At 41.1% G+C, this 21,854-nt stretch overlaps 1 protein-coding gene across 1 annotated transcript; it reads left to right on the top strand.

Moving 5' to 3' along the window:
- The first annotated feature begins 1,299 nt into the window (after nt 1–1,299).
- ucmab (upper zone of growth plate and cartilage matrix associated b) lies at nt 1,300–18,242 on the top strand. Its single transcript, XM_034175602.1, has 3 exons — nt 1,300–1,389; nt 17,878–17,976; nt 18,055–18,242. The coding sequence occupies exons 1-3, from the start codon at nt 1,314–1,316 to the stop codon at nt 18,150–18,152; spliced, it is 273 nt and encodes a 90-aa protein (XP_034031493.1). The 5' UTR covers nt 1,300–1,313; the 3' UTR covers nt 18,153–18,242.
- The last annotated feature ends 3,612 nt before the right edge of the window (nt 18,243–21,854 follow it).

Raw genomic sequence — 21,854 nt, 5'->3', positions numbered from 1 at the left:
TGAAGAAGGAGCTGGCCCTTTATGTGTGAAGTTTGCTTGTTCTCCCCATGTTCACATGGGTTCCCTCCAGGTGCTCCGTGCAAGTTACACTCCTATCCTCACCTATGGTCATGAACTTTTTCAGCGTGCAAAGGGAGCGCTGCTTCATTGTCTGTACAGGAGACCATTCATTCATTTTCTATACCTGCTTACTCCAATCAAGGGTTATGGGTGGCTGGAGCCTATCCCAGCAGTCATAGGGTGTGAAGCAGAGTACAACCTGGACAGGATGCCAGTCTATTGCAGGGCCAATATAGACAGACAAACTCAATCACACTGGCACAGACACCTACAGTCAATTGAAATTTCCCAATTCACCTAACCTGCATGTCTTTAGAAGTAGGAGGAAGCCAGAGCACCCAGAGGGAACTCAAGTGAACACGCGGAGAACAAGCAAACTTCACACAGAAAGAAGCAGGAGGGACCCTTCTTGCTGTGACGGCAACAGTGCTAACTGCTAATCAATCGACCGTGTTGCCCCGGTACACCATCAAGCCACTAAATCTTTAAACAGAAAATAGCTGTTGGCTGCAATAGTCGCGTTTAAAATGTATTTATCTTACCTGTGACATCCATCCATCCATCCATTTTCTTCCGCTTTATCTGGAGTCGGGTCGCGGGAGCAGCAGCTCAAGCAAAGCTGCCCAGACCTCCTACCTGTGACATCATGAACTGAATTCAGGAACACAAAGATTTCTTAAGTTGAACTGAAATATTGTTGCGCTTCATTAATTTTTAACATGGGATACCTTGTTGGTGTTTGCAGTAAATCCACTAACCAGATGTCCTTGGTCGCCTCCTCTGTCTTCTGACAAGCAGTCAGTATTGCCAACGCCCATCCTTCCAAACTCACACTCCACCTCTCACGCCTGACTCATCACTCTTTCTTGCTTGTATCTATCAACTTTTTGGACACAGAGGTAAAGATGTCCTGGCTGTGTGCAACGACCCTCCTCGGTCTCGCGGCGTTCTTCTTGCTTTGTCCTGTGAGTCCAAGCAGGTATGTGTGGATTTCATCTTATTGTCATGTGGAATGTCAGATCTGCATTCTTTGTTTGGATGTGTCAATGAAAGGTGTTTGTCTTTCGTGTTTCTCTTTAACTTCCTATTTTGTCTCCCAGTGTCTTCAGGGGCAGATTGTGCGATTTTGCTCAGTACGGCGAAGGATCCACGAGGTGAGCATAGGTTCTTTCATTTCTGCAGTCTTTTTTATGCTTCTCTCCTAAGCTGGACCTCCTCCCACTTGCACTGCAGGTCCGATAAGAAGGATCTTCATGCGGGAGGCCGATGCCTTGAACTTCTTTAGACAGCGCAGCAGACGAGGAGTGAAGTCACAGGATGAGATTAACGGTGAGGTGCCAAAGTTCACTCTGTCTGTGTCATTTTGTGCTCAAGTCTGACCAGCCAAAGTTGTGTGTGTGTGTGTGGCTGTACATGTGCACAATTCACATAAGTGCACATTTGGACATATTAATAATAATACTGAATTTGTCTAGACAGTGTGTGTGTTGGCCCCGTGATAGACTAATGACCCTCTTGCCCAGTTAACGCTGGCATTGGCTCCAGCCCCTGTGATCTATAAGAGGACTAAAATAGTAATCTCATTTCATTATGTTTTGTGACATGTGACCACATAATGACAAATGCTTAGCTAATTAATATAGATTTGGGATAACCCTCCCGAGCCCTATTGATTGAGGAGCTATCCTGGAAAATACTTTTTTTTTTACCCTGCTCGCTGGGGAAGTAGGGTATTGTAATCAGTCCTGTATGTGTCTGTGAGCAAGACAAGAATGGATTTTCACCAATCTTGGTGGGAATATTACTTTGGCATATATCTCAAGATGATTAACTTTTGATGAAAACAAGGACTAACTAAAAAAAAAAAAAAAAAAAGTCTTTTTTTCATCAAAGGACAAAACAAAAAACACTAGTACATCACTTACAAAGTGCAAACATAATGAAGGTGCAATCAAGTAGGTAAATGTGCCACAACCCTTCACGCCCTGTCACACCTTGACTATTTAGACAGCGTATGCCGACCGTATTCATTTTTTTTTCCCCACCACTGTTGGATGCATACACAGTGTATTCATAACCAGTTGGATGTATACATGTCATATTCATAACTTATATATAATGTTTCAATGAATTTACACCAAAGATTGTATATTGTGTTGCTGGTGGCGTTGACCAAATGGTCCCCCCTGCCTTCACTGTGCATGTATCATTTGGGACCACAGCAGGACATCTGAGACTGACTCTCTACACCCAAAGCAATCAAAGGGAATAATGTGATTATTAACCATCAGATGACAACGTAAAACCTCTTAAATCATTCTAAAGTCAGTTTTAAGCAGAAAACAAGGCGATAACTGGTGAGTCGCTACTGACGCTCTGAACTGATGTAGGCATCCTGATCGCTTCCTCTGTCTTTTATGATGAAATAATGCTGAATTTTTGTGGAAATGATTGTTGTACAAAAGCTTCAGATATCTGTCGCTGAAATAGATGATGACTGGAGTGCAGTTCTAAGCAGAAACAAGGTGATAATCGGTGAATTGCTGGTGATGCTCAGAAATGGCACATGCACAGTGAAGGCAGGGCGGACCGATTTTTAGGGGGGACCATTCGATTGGTGACACCAGCAAGCGCAACGTATGCCCAACAATAGTGGCAATTGATTTTTTTAAGTTTAAGAAAATTATAAGATCTTTCAACCATGTAGAAACAGATGTAGGATGTGGAACTTTCCAGGATAATAATATTCTGCAGTGTTCTAGCAATGAGGTAAAGCAATTATATCCACCTGCGAGTTAGTAAAGGACACAGTGGGGACTCCAGGAACTCCAAAAACAGTGATCAGTGGACAAGGCCTCAGTCTGCCAGCAAGAATGTGAGAGACATCAAAATATGAAATCCAACATGGCTGAAGTGTGGGGTAAAGAAAAAAACATATGACTTAAATCACAGGGACAGAAGTTACATCTATCACACAGACCAGAAACATCGGGCTAAATTTGAGTTAATTTGGACTTTGACAAATGCAGCCGTGTGCTACTTTAATTTGAATAAGGGGAAATCTTGCACAAGATAATGACGTATGAATTCTGTCAACTTCTTATGCCAGAAACCTTCCCTGAATTCCGGACCCAAGTCTTCTTCCCAATTACAGATAGTTTTATTGACTGGATAATTGTCCATTGAAAGAACAAGATTATACTGTATATCCACAATATAAGAACTTTCTATAGGGCATAAGTTCAAAGAGGTCCTCCCAAGGTTGTTTAGGGGGACAGAGGGGAACTCCTTGAAAATAATAGATGCGCAATGTGTAATTTGGAATAAAGAAATAAATGAGATGAGGGCAGGCCATATAAGGAAGACATATCAGTAAAATTAAGAAAGGTACTATCCTGAAAAAGATCACGGAAACTTTTAAAGCCTTCTTACCCCATAGATGAAATGCAGTGTCTAATAAGGAGGGTGGAAAGAGGTGATTATTACATAATGGGCCAAGAGCAGAAGCAGAAACGCATCTGAAGTAAGTTGAAATTGATACCATATTTTAAGAGAGGCAAGTACAACAGGATTATCTGTGTACCGAGACAAAGAGACAGGGAGGGATGGAAATAATAAGGCAGGGAGAGAGGAAGACAAGCACGACTGAGCTTCTAATTGACCCCAAGTTGTATCGGGATCTTTTATCCAGTAAATGTATTTTTGAATGTTAGCTGCCCAATAATAAAACATCAAATTAGGTAAAGACAGACCTCCACTGAGCCGACATTTTTGTAGTAATGATTTATGTACTCTTGGAGTTTTACCTCCCCATATAAATGAGGAAATCATTTGATCAATAGATTTAATAAAGGTTTTGGGTAAGAACAGAGAAATACACTGAAAAAGGTATAAAAACCTGGATAAAACATTTATTTTCACTATATTAATCCTACCTGAAAGAGATACTGGTAAATTAGCCCATCTTGAAAAGCTGACCAGATATTGGACAATAAAGGAGTAAAATATGCAGCCCACATGGCCTGAGGTGAAGCAGTTACATTCACTCCTAAATACTTAAAACCAGAATGAGTCAGATGGAAAGGGAAGATCAGTTTGTCTGAGTCACTGTGCAGCTGCATTTATAGGAAGCATTCACTTTTTTGTATGTTAAGCCTTTATCCAGAAAAAGAGCCACAATTTTGGAGTAAATGGTAAATGGTAAATGGACTGCATTTATATAGCGCTTTTCCATCTGCATCAGACGCTCAAAGCACTTTACAATAATGCCTCACATTCACTCCGATGTCAGGGTGCTGCCGTACAAGGCGCTCACTACACACCGGGAGCAATAGGGGATTAAGGGCCTTGCCCAAAGGCCCTTAGTGATTTTCCAGTCAGGCGGGGATTTGAACGGAGGATCTTTTCATCTCAAGCCCAACACCTTAATCACTAGACCATCACCTCCCCCCATAGTACTGCCATAATAAATGTTAAATGACTAGTTGGATTTTGACATACAAAAAAAGTAAATCGTCTGCATACAGAGCAACACTATGTTTTGTACTCCCACGAGTCACGCCCTGGAACAATGAAGAGGTTCTGAGACTTACTCTCTGAGGCTCTATTGCTAAAGCAAAAAGTAAAGGGGAGAGCGGACAACCTTGACGTGTACCGTGTGACAGAGTAAAATACTCAGATTTTACGTTATTAATACAAACAGAAGATGGAGGGAAGAATACAAGAGAGGAATCCAAAAAAAAAAAATCTACTGCCAAAACCAAATTTCTTCAGGACTGTGAAAAAGTACTCCTATTCCACTCTATCGAGTGAAATCAAGTCCTGCTTTTTCAGCATTCAATGAAATTAGCAATTCAGGGAGATTCCCATGGTGTTTGGAGTACAGTATATTGAAAAGGGTGCATATAAAGCAATGCCTTCCTTTGATAAAACCAGTCTGTTTATTTGATATAATAGAAAGGAGGATTCCGTCTATATTGGACACTAACAGTTTGGCCAAAATTTTCACATCCACATTAATTAGCTAATAGGTCTATAAGAGGCATAGGAAGTTGGATCTTTTCTTTCCTTGAGCAGTAATGAAATGGATGCCTGTCTCAGCATCTGTTCCAATGATTCCTCAAAAACTGACAAAAGCAATGTGGCTAATTTCATATGAAACATCTTATAAAAATCAGAAGGGAATCCATCAGGGCCAGGGGATTTGGCTGACTACAACGATTTAATCGAGGATAAAACCTCTTCCAGATTAAGGGGCGCATCAATTTCTACTGTTTTTAAAGTATCAGCTGCAGGGATTTCTAGGTCATCAAGGAATTGCTGCATATTTTCCGGGTTGGTAGGAAACTCTGATGTGTAAAAAGTGGCATAAATGATTTTAAAACAGAATTAATTTCTGGTGAGTCAGATATAAATGTACCTGATGTAGTTTTTATTTGTACAGTTTGGCGGGTCGCAACGTGACGCCTGAGTTGGTACACTGTTAAACCGAACACTCCATTTTAATATAATAATTAAGTTAATGTAACTCAAGCTTTGAAAAAAGTTATCGTCACTTATTTCCATTAATTAAACTAACTAAAAAAATAATTTTTTTTGTCATAACAACTCAGTTCCTTTAAATGCATTTAAAGTTTTGGGGCATTTAAGTGTTGGTGATGTATTTCCAGTGCATTCCATTCACTCATTTTAATTGAGTTTATGTAACAGAGACCAGCAGGTGTCGCTGTGCATATGTAGGTAGTAAACAACAGCTCAAAGAATTCTGTAGTCACAAGGCCAGAGCCCTGGGTTTTAGTTTTCCTGGTTAGCGAGTCCAACTTCCATGCCGGAGATCGTGAGTTCGAGTCCGAGGGGAGCGAATGGGCAGAATCATAACAACACAACGCAGAGTCAACAAGTAACCAAAGAATGCATTAAAAAAATCTAATCCTAATGTAATGCAAATTTTTCAGGCAGAAATTTATCGTCACTTTTTTTTTATTGAAAAACATAAACTAGATTTACATAAGTTTAATTAACTATAAATTGTTAAGTTACTAAAACTTTAACAGTTAAGTTTTTGAAAATTATTTGTTAATAAGAAAATTATCTGTTATAAGTTGGCAAACTCAAATGGTTTAAGGAAATCAGCTTCCTCAAATGGTTTGAGTTCAACTAACTCATTGAGTTTTACAGTGTAGGCAAAAAAGCAAGTAGTTTTATCACCATATTCATAATAGTTACCATGAGACTGTAGTAACAACTGCTCAGCTTCCCTCATCGAGATCAAGTTGAACAATAAGTTACAAGTTAAGATGTTGCTCAAACCTCCAAGCAAGGTTTCTGGGCATACTGATGGTCAAGTTTTTAAAATTTCTGTAGCAAGGTGTTTTTGTCTAGTTCTCCTGGACCTGGACAGGTGAGACAATAGGAATAATTTGGCCTCTAAGATAAGCCTTTAGAGTTTCCCATAATAATGTATTGTTGTTAGGTGGTCATCTCGAAGGAGGAGCTCAGCGTGACACACATAACTGTTGATTTACGCTATGGGGAGCTCATCTCGACAAAACACCTGAAACATGTCTGAATTTGTGTCAGAAGAGTATCAGCTGGTAACATGCAGATTACATACCAGCGTGAATGTGGTGCGTGATCGCATTTTGCTTTGTATGTTATCCTGATCATAGAAGGAGTGTCCAATAAAGTGCTACAACAAAGACAAAACAAAAAATTGATGGGTTTGATCATGGATTTTTAGACATCTGGACTATTTACATTAAAATGACTGATGAGCAAGTTGGAAAAGGAAAATAATGCAATTTGCAAAAAACAAACTATACCTGGATGTCTTCCACTTTCTTGTGAAAAAGGTGGGATAACCGACACGACGACTGTTGGATTTTGAACGTGTACCGAAGACTATGACTGAACCAGACACCCCGATATTGCATTGGGGAGATTTGAATTCTACTCACACACCCTGACTACAGTTATGTTGAGTTATTCTGTGTCACAACAGCTTTACATGCAAGAGCTGCTGCCTCTCTAAAACAAGAGGGGTGTGACCAGCAGCAGCTCCTTCCCATTTAAAGCAACAGGCATGGAAAGGAGTTGTTTCCAGGCAACCTGAAGTTCAGTGTCTGTGGGGTAGTTATGGTATCAGTCCATTAGTGATTTTAATTTGCTGAAAAGATGTTGACTACTGCCCCTTTAATGACTGTGGCAGTATAGGTCTTAAACATTCAAACCCATCTCTCAGACTTGTGGGTTCTGCAGCAGGAGACAGAGTAAAAAAATAGCCATGAGCCCTCACAGAGGTTACTATCCTCTTTACAGGTGCGATGAAATTCGCATTCAAAGATCAACATCACAGTTACGCTTCGTTCAGCCGTCAGGAAAGTGAGAAGGTGTCACGACCGCTGTTCTGAATCAGAGGCGTATAATGTGCTGTGTTTGTGTGCAACAAAAACACCTCTGTATGAGTGGGGGGGAAAGGAATAGAAAGCAGAGAACATACAGAGAAGAAGGTGAGACAGACGACTGAGTAGGCGGTTGGGAGTTGAATGTGGAATGTACCGTCACACAGGCAGAAAGGAGTCAGAGAAAAAAGAGAAAAGGTGAGAAAAATAAATCATGCTCAGTTTGAAGAGCTTGTCTGACTACAGGAGAAAAAAAGCAAAACGTCTTGCTTGCAGGCACATGAAATTTTCAAGGGGAAATGTTTAAAATATTTATTAACTTCACTAGGTGTTTGCAATTGTGTGGCATTTTTTTTAACAGCCATCAGACTGCAAATGAGTGTTCCTATGTGATGCAGGGTTTTAGTGCCGCTGGCCTGCAGCTGTGGTGTGTCGGGTAAAAAGATGAATGACTAATATCACAGTGCAGTGTTTGTGAGCTATATCTTAGGAAATCAATACCTAGTGCATGTGTTGTCCTCACCTGAAGTCAGCAAAACTGCAGCTGTAAATGTTTATCAATAAATTAGTTTTTTACAACAGCAGGATTTGAATTTCAAATGCTAACTAGAGCACTGCGTTCATAGAGCACAAACCTCTACCAACACAATTCTTATTAGAAGTGGGGGGTTTTTGTAAGCAAAAATATAATACAAACTATAGATGAAAAGGGCTTTTCAATGTTAATATCAAATATCTGCTGAATCCTCAATACGGATCAGATGTGGATCAACCTTCTTAGTCTATTCATTGAGAGTGCCAGTTTGCACCTCACTGTCACAAATGAGTGATTGAGACACTTTTGATTGAGGTATAATGCAAATGTACACCAAATGCACTTTTCAATATTAAATTAAAATGTCCACAAAATCCACAATCTGGATCAAACTTTGTCAGGTGATAGCAAGTGCCAGTCTGCACCTCACTTTTAAATATGAGTGTGATTGGGGCATATTTGATTTAGATATAAGATATAAATATAAATGGCCACAAAATCTGTAATCTGGATCAGATCTGGATCAAACTTTGCTAGCTGATAAAGGATACATCCTACATAACACCCTTAATATGAAAGAAATTTGATATTTTTTGACAGTTATGATTTTTTGAAAATTATTTCAATGTTAAAGATAAGGATTTTTCCAATTTCCCAAGACTTTTCCTGACATTGACCTTGAAAATTGAATCAGTTCTTGCCTATCAGGATATGAATCTTCAGTAAAAATTTCATAAAATATATAAAAAATTGTGGGCTCCAGGCTGTTCACAAACAAACAAGCACAGGCGAAAACATAACCTCATCCATGTCAAGGTTCCAATAGGCGTGGCACAGAAAGTGGATGGACGCAAATGCAAAACTCACAGAGACGGGCGTGAGAGTAAAAGACTTTATCTCAAAAAGACAGGCTGGGATTTGGTACAAAGGTGGTCAGTCAGAGAAGAAGCAGTACATGAAGTTGTCAAGCTAAGGCAAGGTCAAAAACATGCACTGGTCAATACACAAGGCGGCAAAGGTCATGGGCTGAGGCGAGAGCAAGGTCAAAATACGGTAGAGCAAAACAAAGCAAGACAAAAGGGCTGAACCGTGGACTAGAAAACACAACAAACTGGCAGGGAGTGGAGAAAGTGAGGGGCTTAAATAACAGGTGCAGTAATTAGGGAAACAAGACACAGGTGTCAGGGAATGTGCTGGAAGGGGTATGGTCAGACAAGAGAGAGGTGAGACAGGAGTAGAGTGACAGGTGGGCGTGACTAACAGAAGCAGACTTTCAGTGTGACTGAAAATCAAACCCCAACCAACTGTGATTAAAAACTGAAACGCTCAATGCAGAGAAGAAGCAAATATCAAAAATATACCAACATGAAAGTGATCAACAAGAAAATAAAGGCAGAGACCAAATTACAATGGGACTAAACAAGTGGCAACAGCATAACAGAAAATACAACTAATGACTACCCAGAAAATAAATGATAAACAGCATGAAACCAGTGACAAAAGTAATACGCACAGAAAAGAGATAATCAGTACAAAATCAAAATGAGACTTAACAAGTGACTAAAATACAATGACCAAATATATATAACCATTGACTGAAATCATGAGAAACAGAAGAGCAAAGATAAATGTCTCACATATGAGAAAGACCAAAACAGGATATGAGGCCAATCCAAGGCCAATCAACTTCTTGCCTGTCAAAGAATGATCTTTTTCAGCTCTTACATTTAGCATTTTCCACAGAGACTGCACTCACTAAGTAGTGAATGATTTATTGATGACCGTGGATGCTTTTTTTGATAGAGTTGATCACTGTTTTCTTGGAGAGAATGAGGCAGCACAGTCTCGTTTGAACCCCTGCGTGATATCACAGGATTCAACCACTTCTGGGGACAGTCTACACAAACGCAGCATCACTTCACAGGGAAACTAGTCTACTGTTTTGTTTTCGGCTGCAGTCACCGAAGCAGTCGCAGAAAGTGCATCTTTCCTCAGTTCCTACTGGAGAAGGGAAGACAAGACAAATGGGAGAGGTTGTGTTGGTACGTTTTAGCCCACACACCTTGATAGACTAACTGCGGTCTCTTGCCTGCAAAACTGCCATGACATGTTTGAGCTCTGGGTCATAAACAAACCGCAACATATGTCCATTTTCCACCGCATCGTCATTTTTTTCTTTGCATTTTCATTTTGTTTGCCATATACACTCAACAAAAATATAAACACAACACTTTTGGTTTTGCTCCCATTTTGTATGAGATGAACTCAAAGATCTAAAACTTTTTCCACATACACAATATCACCATTTCCCTCAAATATTGTTCACAAACCAGTCTAAATCTGTGATAGTGAGCACTTCTCCTTTGCTGAGATAATCCATCCCACCTCACAGGTGTGCCATACCAAGATGCTGATTAGACACCATGATTAGTGCACAGGTGTGCCTTAGACTGCCCACAATAAAAGGCCATTCTGAAAGGTGCAGTTTTGTTTTATTGGGGGGGGATACCAGTCAGTATCTGGTGTGACCACCATTTGCCTCATGCAGTGCAACACATCTCCTTCGCATAGAGTTGATCAGGTTGTCAATTGTGGCCTGTGGAATGTTGGTCCACTCCTCTTCAATGGCTGTGCGAAGTTGCTGGATATTGGCAGGAACTGGTACACGCTGTCATATACGCCGGTCCAGAGTATCCCAAACATGCTCAATGGGTGACATGTCCGGTGAGTATGCCGGCCATGCAAGAACTGGGACATTTTCAGCTTCCAAGAATTGTGTACAGATCCTTGCAACATGGGGCCGTGCATTATCCTGTTGCAACATGAGGTGATGTTCTTGGATGTATGGCACAACAATGGGCCTCAGGATCTCGTCACGGTATCTCTGTGCATTCAAAATGCCATCAATAAATGCACCTGTGTTCTTCATCCATAACAGACGCCTGCCCATACCATAACCCCACCGCCACCATGGGCCACTCGATCCACAACATTGACATCAGAAAACCGCTCACCCACACGACGCCACACACGCTGTCTGCCATCTGCCCTGGACAGTGTGAACCAGGATTCATCCATGAAGAGAACACCTCTCCAGCGTGCCAAACGCCAGTGAATGTGAGCATTTGCCCACTCAAGTCGGCTACGACGACGAACTGGAGTCAGGTCGAGACCCCGATGAGGACGACGAGCATGCAGATGAGCTTCCCTGAGATGGTTTCTGACAGTTTGTGCAGAAATTCTTTGGTTATGCAAACTGATTGTTTCAGCAGCTGTCCGAGTGGCTGGTCTCAGACGATCTTGGAGGTGAACGCGCTGGATGTGGAGGTCCTGGGCTGGTGTGGTTACACATGGTCTGCGGTTGTGAGGCTGGCTGGATGTACTGCCAAATTCTCTGAAACACCTTTGGAGACGGCTTATGGTAGAGAAATGAACATTCAATACACGAGCAACAGCTCTGGTTGACATTCCTGCTGTCAGCATGCCAATTGCACGCTCCCTCAAACCTTGCGACATCTGTGGCATTGTGCTGTGTGATAAAACTGCACCTTTCAGAGTGGCCTTTTATTGTGGGCAGTCTAAGGCACACCTGTGCACTAATCATGGTGTCTAATCAGCATCTTGATATGGCACACCTGTGAGGTGGGATGGATTATCTCAGCAAAGGAGAAGTGCTCACTATCACAGATTTAGACTGGTTTGTGAACAATATTTGAGGGAAATGGGGATATTGTGTATGTGGAAAATGTTTTAGATCTTTGAGTTCATCTCATACAAAATGGGAGCAAAACCAAAGGTGTTGCGTTTATATTTTTGTTGAGTGTAATATGCCCAAAAACTCAGAGAAAGTGCCTTGTTTCTGCTAGTGACAGATAAGGGCTGTCCCTGGAAGTAGAATTATTGCATAATATGCATCATATTTTAACCCTTTAGCGCTGACCCACAAATGAGACTACGGTACCCAGTTGAGGATGATTTTGGTGTTCCTAGACAGGTGATTTCATGGCTCAGATCTTGTTCATCAGGTCAGCTGCAATGCAGTGTGCTTGTTATAACAGCACAACATCTCAACTTTGAAATACAGGGCACCTCAAGGTTCTGTTGTGGGTCCACTGTTGTTCAAACTTTGTGGCACTTCTTGGTCAGATTATATGAAGCCAAAGAACTGATTTTCACTGTTATGTGAATGATGTGCAGATGTACATACCTATCTCTACAGGTAAGGGTGCTCAAATGGCTAAACTGAAGGTCTTCTTAGTTGCAGAAAAAATTGGATGTCCTCTGGTATCTTGTTTTTGAGTGCAGAGAAGAGTGAGATAATTGTTGTTGGCCTTGATAAAGTGAGACATCTTAATCCATTACACTGTCACATAGTGACTGTGTGATTCATCACAGTGGAAATGTTAAGAATCACACTGTAATCTTTTATCCAACATTGTCTTCTGATTAACTCTTTAATATGCTCATATTTTTCAGCAGAATGTAGTAGTTATCAATGCACTATGCACAGTTATTATGCAATTATTAGTATTTTGACCATATCATCATTTTTATGCATATTTTCCAACTCTAAACCTGAACGCTTATTGGATTTCATATCAGGTGGTGTGTACTTGTGTAGGGAAGGGAAGGTGTGGCCTGGGGAGATCAACACCCTATATCAAGGTGTGCATAATTGTCAGGCAGCTTCTTTTCCTTGAGTAAAATGGACCAAAAAAGAGATTTAACTGACTCTGAAAGTCAAAAATTGTAAATGTATTTCAGAGGGATGCAGCACTCTTGAACTTACTAAGATATTGGGCCGTGATCACAGAACCATCAAACGTTTTGTTGAAAATAGTCAACAGGGTCACAAAAAAGCATGTTCATAAAAAATGTGAATTACACTGAGCGAAAACATAAATGCAACACTCTTGTTTTTGCTCCCATTTTTCATGAGCTGAACTCAAAGATCTAAAATATTTTCTATACACACAACAGACCTATTTCTCTTAAATATTGTTCACAATCTATCTAAATCTGTGTTAGTGAGCACTTCTCCTTTGCCAAGATAATCCATCCCACCTCACAGGTGTGGCATATCAAGATACTGATTAGACACCATGATTATTGCACAGGTGCACCTTAGGCTGGCCTGAAGACGCCACTAGGCAACAAAGACTCTGAAGATGTGGGCATCACTGAAAGTGCTGCTGGGGACGAAGACACTAGAGCATGACACGGGAGTGGATTTTCACTCCCGTCCCATCCCGCTCCCAGAAAAAAAAATCCCATCCCGTCCCAATCCTGGACCGGAGTAAAAAAATAAATCCCATCCCGTTCCACTCCTGTAAAGATGACTCCCAATCCCATCCCGCTCCCACTCAAAATCAGTCCCACTCCCATCCCACTCCAGTTTGTCTTGTTTTTCCCCCCTTGTGATGAGATTGAAACTTGAAAGCACTCACTTCGGTGCAGACATTAAAGGGATATACTGTTCAAGCCTACGTACCTTTTTGAGCTCCTCCAGAACGATGGCCTTCACTTTTTCGTATTCAGCGTCTACGTGTCTGGAGACAGTCCTCGCTGAGGGCAGGAGGTCTTCTGCTAAGGCGCCTCTGTGTGTAGATCCAATGTCAAGTAACTCCTGAGCCACCGACAGAAACCCTCGCCCCTCCACGATGGCAAAGGGGCGCAGGTCTTGGCTGTAGAGGATGACATTTTTCGGGAATTCCTGTGGGTCACGTGATTCCCGCGAGATTCCCACAGGAGGCAGAAGTCAAAGCACTGTGGGATATGTAGTTCTTTACTGAAAAACGACTGTAACAATGGACGGGTGTAATTTTGGTTGTTTTAAATAGATGAAAATCATCATCTATTTTTGGCATTCCTGCTCCTGCCTGCTCCCGTTCATTTTTATTCCCGTCCCATCCCAATCACAGAATTGATAAAATTTTGACTCCCATCCCGCGGGAATCCTGCAGGAATCATGTGACCCACGGGAATTCCCAAAAAATGTCATCCTCTAGAAGGCACCAAAGGCTCTGAAGATGTGGGCATCGCTGAAGACGTCGATGGAGACAAGGGTGCTGAAGGCTCTGAAGACATGGGCGCAGCTGAAGCTGCGCTGGAGACAAAGGTGCCGAAGGCTCTGAAGACGTGGGCGCAGCTGAAGACATCGCTGGAGACGAGGGTGCTGAAGGCTCTGAAGATGTGGGTGCAGCTGAAGGCACTGCTGGAGACGATGGCGCCGAAGGCTCTGAACACGTGGGCACAGCTAAAGGTGCCGCTGAAGATGAGGGTGCAGAAGGCTCTGAAGACATAGGCACAGCTGAAGGCGCCGCTGGAAACAAGGGCCCAAAAGGCTCTGAAGACATGGGCACCACTGAAGGCGCTGCTGGGGACTAAGGCACCAAAGGCTCTGAAGACGTGTGAGACTCTGAAGGAGAAGGCACCACTGGAGACTTAAGGTGCTGAAGGATCTGGCATTGGCGCTGGAGACTGGCATGAAGACGAGGCTGGAGACAGACGAGCAGGTGTCACTGGGGAAATGAAGACCTCTGGTTTGGCCTGTGGAATGGACACAGGAACTGCAGCAAGGGAGTCTGAAAAATAAGGTGCTAAGACATTGTTTGGGCCCTCAAACAGCACAAGAGGTCCTCCCTGTGGATTGATTATCCTTATTTTTGATAGTCCAGGATTATATTCACACAGATACAGGTGTTTGAGGAAGTTAGTGAGAGTATCCAACACATGTAAATTACCATAAAACAAAAGAACTGCAACCAGGACATGAACATCAAGCAGTGCCTGTTCTAAATAAATCCTGTTTTGAACTGAGGAGGTGCTAAACATAAACTCGGGTTCATGGGTTCACACAGGAAGGGTGGCTGGCTAAATATGTGGTCCATGTCATCAAACCTAGGGAAAGAAAGGAAATACTTACCCGGGAATCCTTGAGGGCTCAGGGAACAAGGAGTTAACAGGACCATTAGCTCCCTAACGAGCCACACAGGGAAGCTGCGAATTATGCACAGGTGCGCACATTGTCACCAGGAAATGCGGAAGTAAATAAAGTGAAGCGCACAAATTGAAATCCTGATTTGGAATCCAGATCCAGCTCACCTCCAAAATTCAGTGGAATCTTCCACAGCCTAATATCTATCTGTGGTAAAAATTTGGTGAGAATCTGTGAACTAGTTTTGACGTAATCTTTAAAAGCCTACATAAAGTGACATCTTGATCCAGAATCCTGATCCGCTCCAAAATTTAATGGAGTCTTCCATGGCCTAATATGTATCTGTGGTGAAAGCTTTGTCAAGATCTGTGCAGTAGTTTTGACGTAATCCTGCTAAAAGACAGACAGATGGAGAAATGAATAAACAAACGGCAATGATTTTATTACATCTTTGGTGGACGTAATCAACCAATTACACGGCAGAAACTCAATGCATTTATCCAGGTATACGTGGTCAAGAGGATCTAACGTGGCATTGGCGTTGATGTTTGAGTATTTCATAAATTGTTCATGTGTGATAGAATTTCCATGTGCAACCTTCTGTATGGTGTACAGGAAAAAGCCAGAAAAAAAAAAAAACAGAAACATCCATTGAGTGGCAGTTCTGTGGGTGATAGGGTCTTGATGGCAGTGGTTAGACAGAAATTCAAATAACCACTCACAACAAACAAGATTTGCAGAACATCTGTGAATAAGCAATGTGCCGAGCCTTGAACCAGATCTGATACAGCAGAAAAAGACCACACAAGGTGCAATTTCCTGTCAGTTACAAACTGGAAACTGAGGCTATAGTGGGCACGGGGCCACCAAATGTGGAAAAAACAATAACCTGCCTGATGAGACTTGATTTCTGCTGCAGATGGTCAGGAAATCATGGAGTTCACTTACCTTTATACCAATAATTCGATCGCCTTGATGCTGGTAATAGTGGAATAACCGTGACGGCAAAAGCCATGAGGAATGTCTTCAGCACCCTGAACCTATGCCCGTGACTGGCAAGGTGTACCTAATAAAGTGGCCGGTGTGTGTGTGTGTGTGTGTGGGGGGGGGAATCCTATATTTGTCTTATTATGGGTCAGTAATAGGGAACTATACTGTTTTAAGTCAGCCTTTCAAAACCTTTTCACAGAACAGCCAGAGACCTTGCACGAAATGCAGAAGTAATTGGAAAATTGTAATGACTCATTAGGTTCTTCATTACTTTTGAGCCAAGGTTCCATCATTGTGTATCATACGAGTAGCTGCTGTGAATCACGTTTATCACCAATGCCAGTTTTACAAAAAAGGCTTTTTAGACTATGAGAGAGACAGTGAATCAACTCAGTACTGTGTGTTTAATCATCATCAGGGGCACAGACAATGTTTTCTGCAGGTGGTGGCGAGGTGTGGCGGGGGGAGCGTGAGGTTGTGATCCACGTGCTTACCGTTATTTTGGCCACACAAGTAGTCCGTCTGTCTGTCCGATCATTTGTCTGTGCTTAGCATAACCGCAGTCCTTGGGACACAGAACTTAGACAAGCTCAAAGATGGCCAACCTTGACCTATTCAAAGGGGTCAAAAAGTCTCATTCTTTCTACAGACTCTCATTCATTACATGCTCATACCGCTGAGGTTATTTTAGCATTCATTGCGTTATATTTAGACATTTTGATCAGTTTTTCAAAAAGTAACACAATTAGCTTGACGAAGACAGAATCAAAACGTGTCATTTCCTTTAGACCTGCAGTGAAATACACTCACCGGCCACTTTATTAGGTACACCTGTTCAATTGCTTGTTAATAGAAATAGCTACTCAGCCAATCAAATGGCAGCAACTCAATGCATTTAGGCATCCAGATGTGGTGAAGACGACTTGCTTAAGTGCAAACTGAGGAAGAAAGGGGATTTAAGTGACTTTGAACGTGACATGGTTATTGGTGCCAGACAAGCTGATCTGAGTATTTCAGAAACTGCTGGTCTGCTGAAATTTTCACACACAACCATCTCTAGGGTTTACAGAGAATGATCCAAAAAAAAAAAAAATATATATATATATATATATATATATATATATATATATATATATATACAGCATAAAAATAGAAGATATTCTGTGAGCAACAGTTGTGTAGATGAAAATGCCTTGTTGATGTCAGAGGAGAATGGGCAGACTGGTTGAATGAGTGACTACGTGATGCTATCACATCAATATGGACCAACATCTCTGAGGAATGTTTCCAAACACCTTGTTGAATCTACGCCATGAAGAATTAAGATAGTTCTGAAGGAAAAAGGGGGTCCAACCCAGTACCTGCAAGGTGTACCTAATAAAGTGGCCAGTGAGCGTATATATGCAGACAGCGGTGGTGTTCATAACATTATTCTATTAAAAAAAAAAAAAACAACAACAACAACAGGGCAGCACGGCAGGTTAGTGGTTAGCACTGCTGCCTCACAGCAAGAAGGTCATGGGATCGAATCACACCTGTGGTCTACCTGTTTGTGTGTTTGCGTGGGTTCCCTTCGGGTGCTCCGGCTTCCTCCCACATCCAAAGACATGCAGGTTAGGTGGATAGGAACCTTTAAATTGTGTGTACAGATGTGAATGTGTTTGTCTGTCTATATGTGGCCCTGCGACGGACTGGCGTCCTGTCCAGGGTGTACCCCGCCTCATGCCCTGTGACTGCTGGGATAGGCCTCAGCTCCCCATAACCCTTAATTGGAGTAAGTGGTTGAAGGTGAGTGTGGGAACAACAGCAACAACATTAAAAATCCGGGATTGTTCAGCAGTAAATGTATGCACCTTCCGTTTTGTTTCCGTTCCGTACGAACTATGTACTGACCCTAACATGCTGATTATCTTATTGCTTAGTTACTTTATAATCAGCCTTCCATGTGTTTCCAGCTGAGCACAGACAGATCCTGGCTGCAGATGAACGCAGGAGAGAGTTCCATGAGGAAAAGCGTAATGAGTTTGAGAGCTACGCTGAAGAGGACCACGACGGTATGTAAACATTAGACTGTGATGTAGCTGAAAAAAAGAGACTGCATTTGCTCATCACACCACTCAATCCTCTTCTAGAGCAAAACGAGAGAAGCAGAGAGAGCACTGAACAGTGGAGGGAGTTCCACCACGATGGCGTTCATCCTCCTCACATGTACGAGCACCATTCGGACTGAGGAGGCCAAACTTTAAGGAACAGCCAAAAGAGACGGTGCAGGTGTTCACAAATTTTCAACATGTCTGCGCATTTTTTCAAATCGAGTTCCAACATTTTTTATGGAATATTACATAAAGTGTAGTTTGTAGCATTAATTGTTTTTACTCTTGAGCCAACCGATATATTGGTTGGTTGATAACAGAGGTCGATATCAGCCTTTCACAATCATAACTGGTATCAGTGTTATTTTTGCAGATATGAAAACATTTATCAAATAAACAATGCAAAAAAAAGAAAAAAAAAATTCAGGCTGTTGGAAATGGTGTGCAACAAGAGACAGGTGGTCACTATGCCGCCAACGAGACCGAGCCAAAATAAACGAGAAGTCTATTTTATGCAAATGCTGATTGACATAACACAAAGACTGCCAATCCGAGTAAAGGCAGCGTGACATACATTGGTTGGTTGTTGGTTATCCATCCAGATAATATGCAGTCAAACATATAGATGAGGAAAAAATTATTAGCGCCCCCCCCCCCAATGAAATTTAGCATTTTATTCAAAATTTTCCTAAGTGCTTTTTAATAGAGCAAGGAATTTTCAATACAACATTTCTAAACATCCTAGTTTTATTTTGGATTCTTATATTAATTTATTTTGCAGACAGAAACAAAATTATTTCACAAAAACTAAAAACTACCAGTGTCAAAATTATTAGCCCCCTTAAGAACTGACCATTTTATTGAACCATAGCACAAACCACCATTGTGCAATGATGTGTTTTAACTTTGTAATGCTCAAAGATTTTAAAATCAATTTAATATTGAGGGTTATCTTCCAATGTACACAGTATAAAGTAAAATAATACAAGCTTCCAAAATAAAACTAGAATATTTGGAAATGATGTTGAAAATTCCTTGCTCTGTTAAAAAAAGCACTTGGGAATATGCTACATTTCACAGGGGGGCTAATAATTTTAACCTCACCCCCATTTAAAGCATTTTTAATCATTTGAAAAGAAGACAGGTGATGTGTGGCATCAGAGTTGGAGAACCAACCTATTGGGGTTTAAGTCTAGTTGTGTTGGTTTGATATGTCTATGTCCACTTAGGAGTAAACAGATGGCACCCATCCTGGGGGAGTTGTACGTTGTACACTCTAACCCACCTCTCGGGAATAAGCATCTATCCAATAGGCCTCAAGGCCGGCATGGTGCTTACTCTACTTTGACTTATCATATTTGACTTTTACTTTGCTGTATCTCATTTTTAAAAAAGCTGTGCGATACTTGAGTTGGTATCATAATGTTTTTTTTATACATTATTTATACAGCGGGTAAAATAAGAATGGAACACTTCACCATTTTTCTTAGTAAATATATTTCTAAAGGTCCTATTGACATGAAATTTTCACCAGTAATCCACGCATACAAAGAAATCAAACCATAGATGCCCATAAATTATGTGTAATAATGTGAAATGACAGGAAAAAAGTATTGAACACCAAAAGAAAGGGAGGTGAAAAAGACATGAAAAGCCAAGACACCAGCTGAAATCTATCAGTAACTAGAAAGTAGTCCTGCCCCTTGTCAGTGCAAATTAATATCAGCTGATTCAGTCACTGGCCTTTAAAAAGGTATCCCATTACCAAGATGTCACACAAATATCTCATGAATAAAAGCAAAGAGCTCTCTCAAGAGCTTCACAACCTTATTGTTCCAAAACATACTGATGGCATTGAGTACAGAAAGATTTCTTAATTTCTGAATATTCCAGTGAGCACTGTGGGGCCATAATAGTTGAAGAACATCATTTCCACCATAAACTGGCTATGGCCAGGTGATCCTCACAAGATTTCTGACAGAGGAGTGATAAGAACTATCAGAAGAGTTGTCCAAAAGCCAAAGACCACTTCAGAAAGACCTGGAATCAGCAGGTACAATTGTTGAAAAGAAAACAATAATAAGTTATGTACTCAACCTGTATGCACATTCACCATGCAAGACTCCATTGCTGAAGAAAAAGCATAATGCTGGTCAGATGAGACCAAAATCGAACTCTTTGGATGCCATAATACACACGTTTGGAGGTCAATTAGCACTGCACATCTGCTCAAAAACACCATACTAACAGTGAAGTGTGGAAGTGGGGACATCATGGTATGGGGGGATATGGGGTGGTTTTTCAGCAACTGGCACTGGCAAACTTCATATAATTGAAGGAAGGATGAATGGAAAAATGTATCAAGACATTTTTGACAAAAATCTACCAGGATGGTGAAGGTGAAAAAAGGCTGGACATTTCAGTAAGACAATGATCCCAAACACACAGTCAAGGAAACGCTCTGGTTTCAGCGAATGAAAATAAAACGGCTAGAATGGCCCAGGCAATCACCTGACTCGATCAGTTGTTTGAACCTTTAAGATTTGAAGACTGTGTGGAAGAATGGGCCAAAATCACACCTGAGCAATGCATGCAACTAGTTTATCCATATAGGAGGCATCTTGAAGCCATCATTACCAACAAAGGCTTTTTTACGAAGTATCAACACATTTCAATAAACATACTGAATATTTTTTTGTGTCATTTCACATTATTACACATAACTTAATTTCTGTTCTTATTTATTTTACAAATGGTGACGTGTTCAATACTTATTTTATCCGCTGTATATGTGCACTTCCAAGTCTATCTATCCCACTAATGTTAGATTACATTAGTGGGATAGATAGACTTGATATTTCAAACAACTTATAAACTTATATTATAGACTTGTATTATATTATACTTTTCTAACAGACCTCGTATATTTAGGGCCTGAGTAGGCAACGTCCTACGAGGACCCTATTGTAATTGCGCTGTTTATTATTATTATTATTTATTATTAGGGCCAGAGTAGGCAATGTCCTATGAGGACCCTATTGTAATTGCGCTGTTATTATTATTATTATTTATTATTAGGGCCAGAGTAGGCAATGTCCTACGAGGACCCTATTGTAATTGCGCTGTTTATTATTATTATTATTTATTATTAGGGCCAGAGTAGGCAATGTCCTACGAGGACCCTATTGTAATTGCGCTGTTTGTTATTATTATTATTTATTATTAGGGCCAGAGTAGGCAATGTCCTATGAGGACCCTATTGTAATTGCGCTGTTATTATTATTATTATTATTATTATTCTCACTCTTGAAATTGAAATTTCGGCCTCTCCCCATGCTCAAAAACTCACCAAACTTTCCAAAGTCGTCCGGCCGGATCCGAAATTCGATATTTTGGGGGCCTCGCACATGGTCACAGAAAAATCGCGAAATAGCGCCCCCTAGAAATGTTCAAAAACCCCTCCGCATTGGGCTTTTTTCGTCGTAGCCTCACGAAATTCGGTATACATATTTACCATGCCAGGACGCACGAAAAAGTCTCTTACTGTCATGGTGAAATATCGACAGGAAGTCGGCCATTTTGATTTTAAGTTTTGATTTTGAGCAAATTTTTGCCATTTTTGGCCATTTCCACTACTTACATTTGAACGAATTCGTCCTAGGGATTTCATCCGATCGACTTCAAATTTGGTCAAAATCATCACAACACAATGGTGATCAAAAGTTATCAAAAGATTCTAATTAAGTCAAAAGGCGTGGCTGCTAGGGGTTGTCAAACTTTGGCAAGCTTTTCGGAGCACGCCATTTCACTTCGAACGGCTGTCACGCCCACATACTTCA

Source organism: Thalassophryne amazonica, chromosome 8 (assembly GCF_902500255.1).
Source record: "Thalassophryne amazonica chromosome 8, fThaAma1.1, whole genome shotgun sequence".
Taxonomy (NCBI): domain Eukaryota; kingdom Metazoa; phylum Chordata; class Actinopteri; order Batrachoidiformes; family Batrachoididae; genus Thalassophryne; species Thalassophryne amazonica.
Note: the sequence above shows the minus strand (reverse complement) of the source record. Positions and strands in the feature narration are given on the sequence as shown.

Bases quoted from the DNA above. Each gene is read 5' to 3' on its own strand.
- ucmab (XM_034175602.1), top strand. From the start codon at position 1,314: ATGCGGGAGGCCGATGCCTTGAACTTCTTTAGACAGCGCAGCAGACGA. The intron at 1,390-17,877 runs GTGAGGTGCCAA...ATGTGTTTCCAG, and splicing joins GTCACAGGATGAGATTAACG to CTGAGCACAGACAGATCCTG. The intron at 17,977-18,054 runs GTATGTAAACAT...ATCCTCTTCTAG, and splicing joins CGCTGAAGAGGACCACGACG to AGCAAAACGAGAGAAGCAGA.